The sequence below is a fragment of the Opisthorchis viverrini genome, assembly GCF_000715545.1.
Source record: "Opisthorchis viverrini unplaced genomic scaffold opera_v5_2, whole genome shotgun sequence".
Lineage (NCBI taxonomy): Eukaryota > Metazoa > Platyhelminthes > Trematoda > Opisthorchiida > Opisthorchiidae > Opisthorchis > Opisthorchis viverrini.
In genome coordinates this window covers 4272408-4273177 of record NW_008751658.1, presented here as the reverse complement: position 1 = coordinate 4273177, position 770 = coordinate 4272408, and the positions used below count along the sequence as shown (strand labels likewise).

General features: G+C 42.3%; 1 protein-coding gene across 1 annotated transcript in view; it reads left to right on the top strand.

Moving 5' to 3' along the window:
* Nucleotides 1-598: 598 nt before the first annotated feature.
* The window catches only part of T265_00249 (hypothetical protein), a gene marked incomplete at both ends in the record, with an annotated part of 4217 nt that continues 4045 nt past the window's right edge, over nt 599-770 (top strand). Inside the window, one exon of the mRNA XM_009163957.1 lies at nt 599-768. Within this exon, the coding sequence (XP_009162221.1) occupies nt 599-768 (170 nt within the window). The remainder of the gene's footprint in view (nt 769-770) is intronic.

Below are 770 nucleotides of genomic sequence, written 5' to 3'. Positions count from 1 at the left end.
TGAAGCATACTTGACAGCAACTAGGAAGTGGTTGGTAGCGAGTGTATGAACATTAAATGCTGAAGCTGTTCAGCAAACAACTCGCTGAAAGGATAAGCTCGCCTACTAAATGAGATGAATATACGTAATATACGTAATTAAAAACAATTTGTTTGCTAGTTTATGCACCGAGATGAGCTCCTGGAAATCCCACACAGTAATCCAATTCTTTTTCTGGAGTATTGGAAATGTTTCTCACTTTGATGTATGGCTTTGTTGGAAGGGTTGGACCGAAGAGTTAGCAGTGTTGTGGGACGTGTTGAAAAAAAGTTTGGAAAATAATCAGCAAATTTATTCTTCTAGTCTTCTCCGAAACAATGAATTTCCGTTTTTCATAAAGGAAACTACTCACAAGGTTGCTGAAAACTCTTCGACAGCCCACGACCGGTTTCGCCCTTCTTGGGGCTCATCAGGTAGGCGCAGTCCCCGAGTTTACGTCAACCGCATGTTCTACTTGAACCCAAATTGAACTATTATCGAAAAATACACTCATTGCAAATCAATTTGGTTCTCTCGAGAGACTCAACTGAATGTCTCGTTTATGATATTATACAAGTGAATGTGCTACACACAGGCCGCCTCATGTTTCATTTGGCACGATATTCGAGATATCGCAGTATATTCTCATAGGAACATAAGGCTGACGGAAACTCGGGGACTGCGCCTATCTGATGGGCCCCAAGAAGGGCGAAACCGGTCGTGGGCTGTCGAAGAGTTTTCAGCAACCTTGT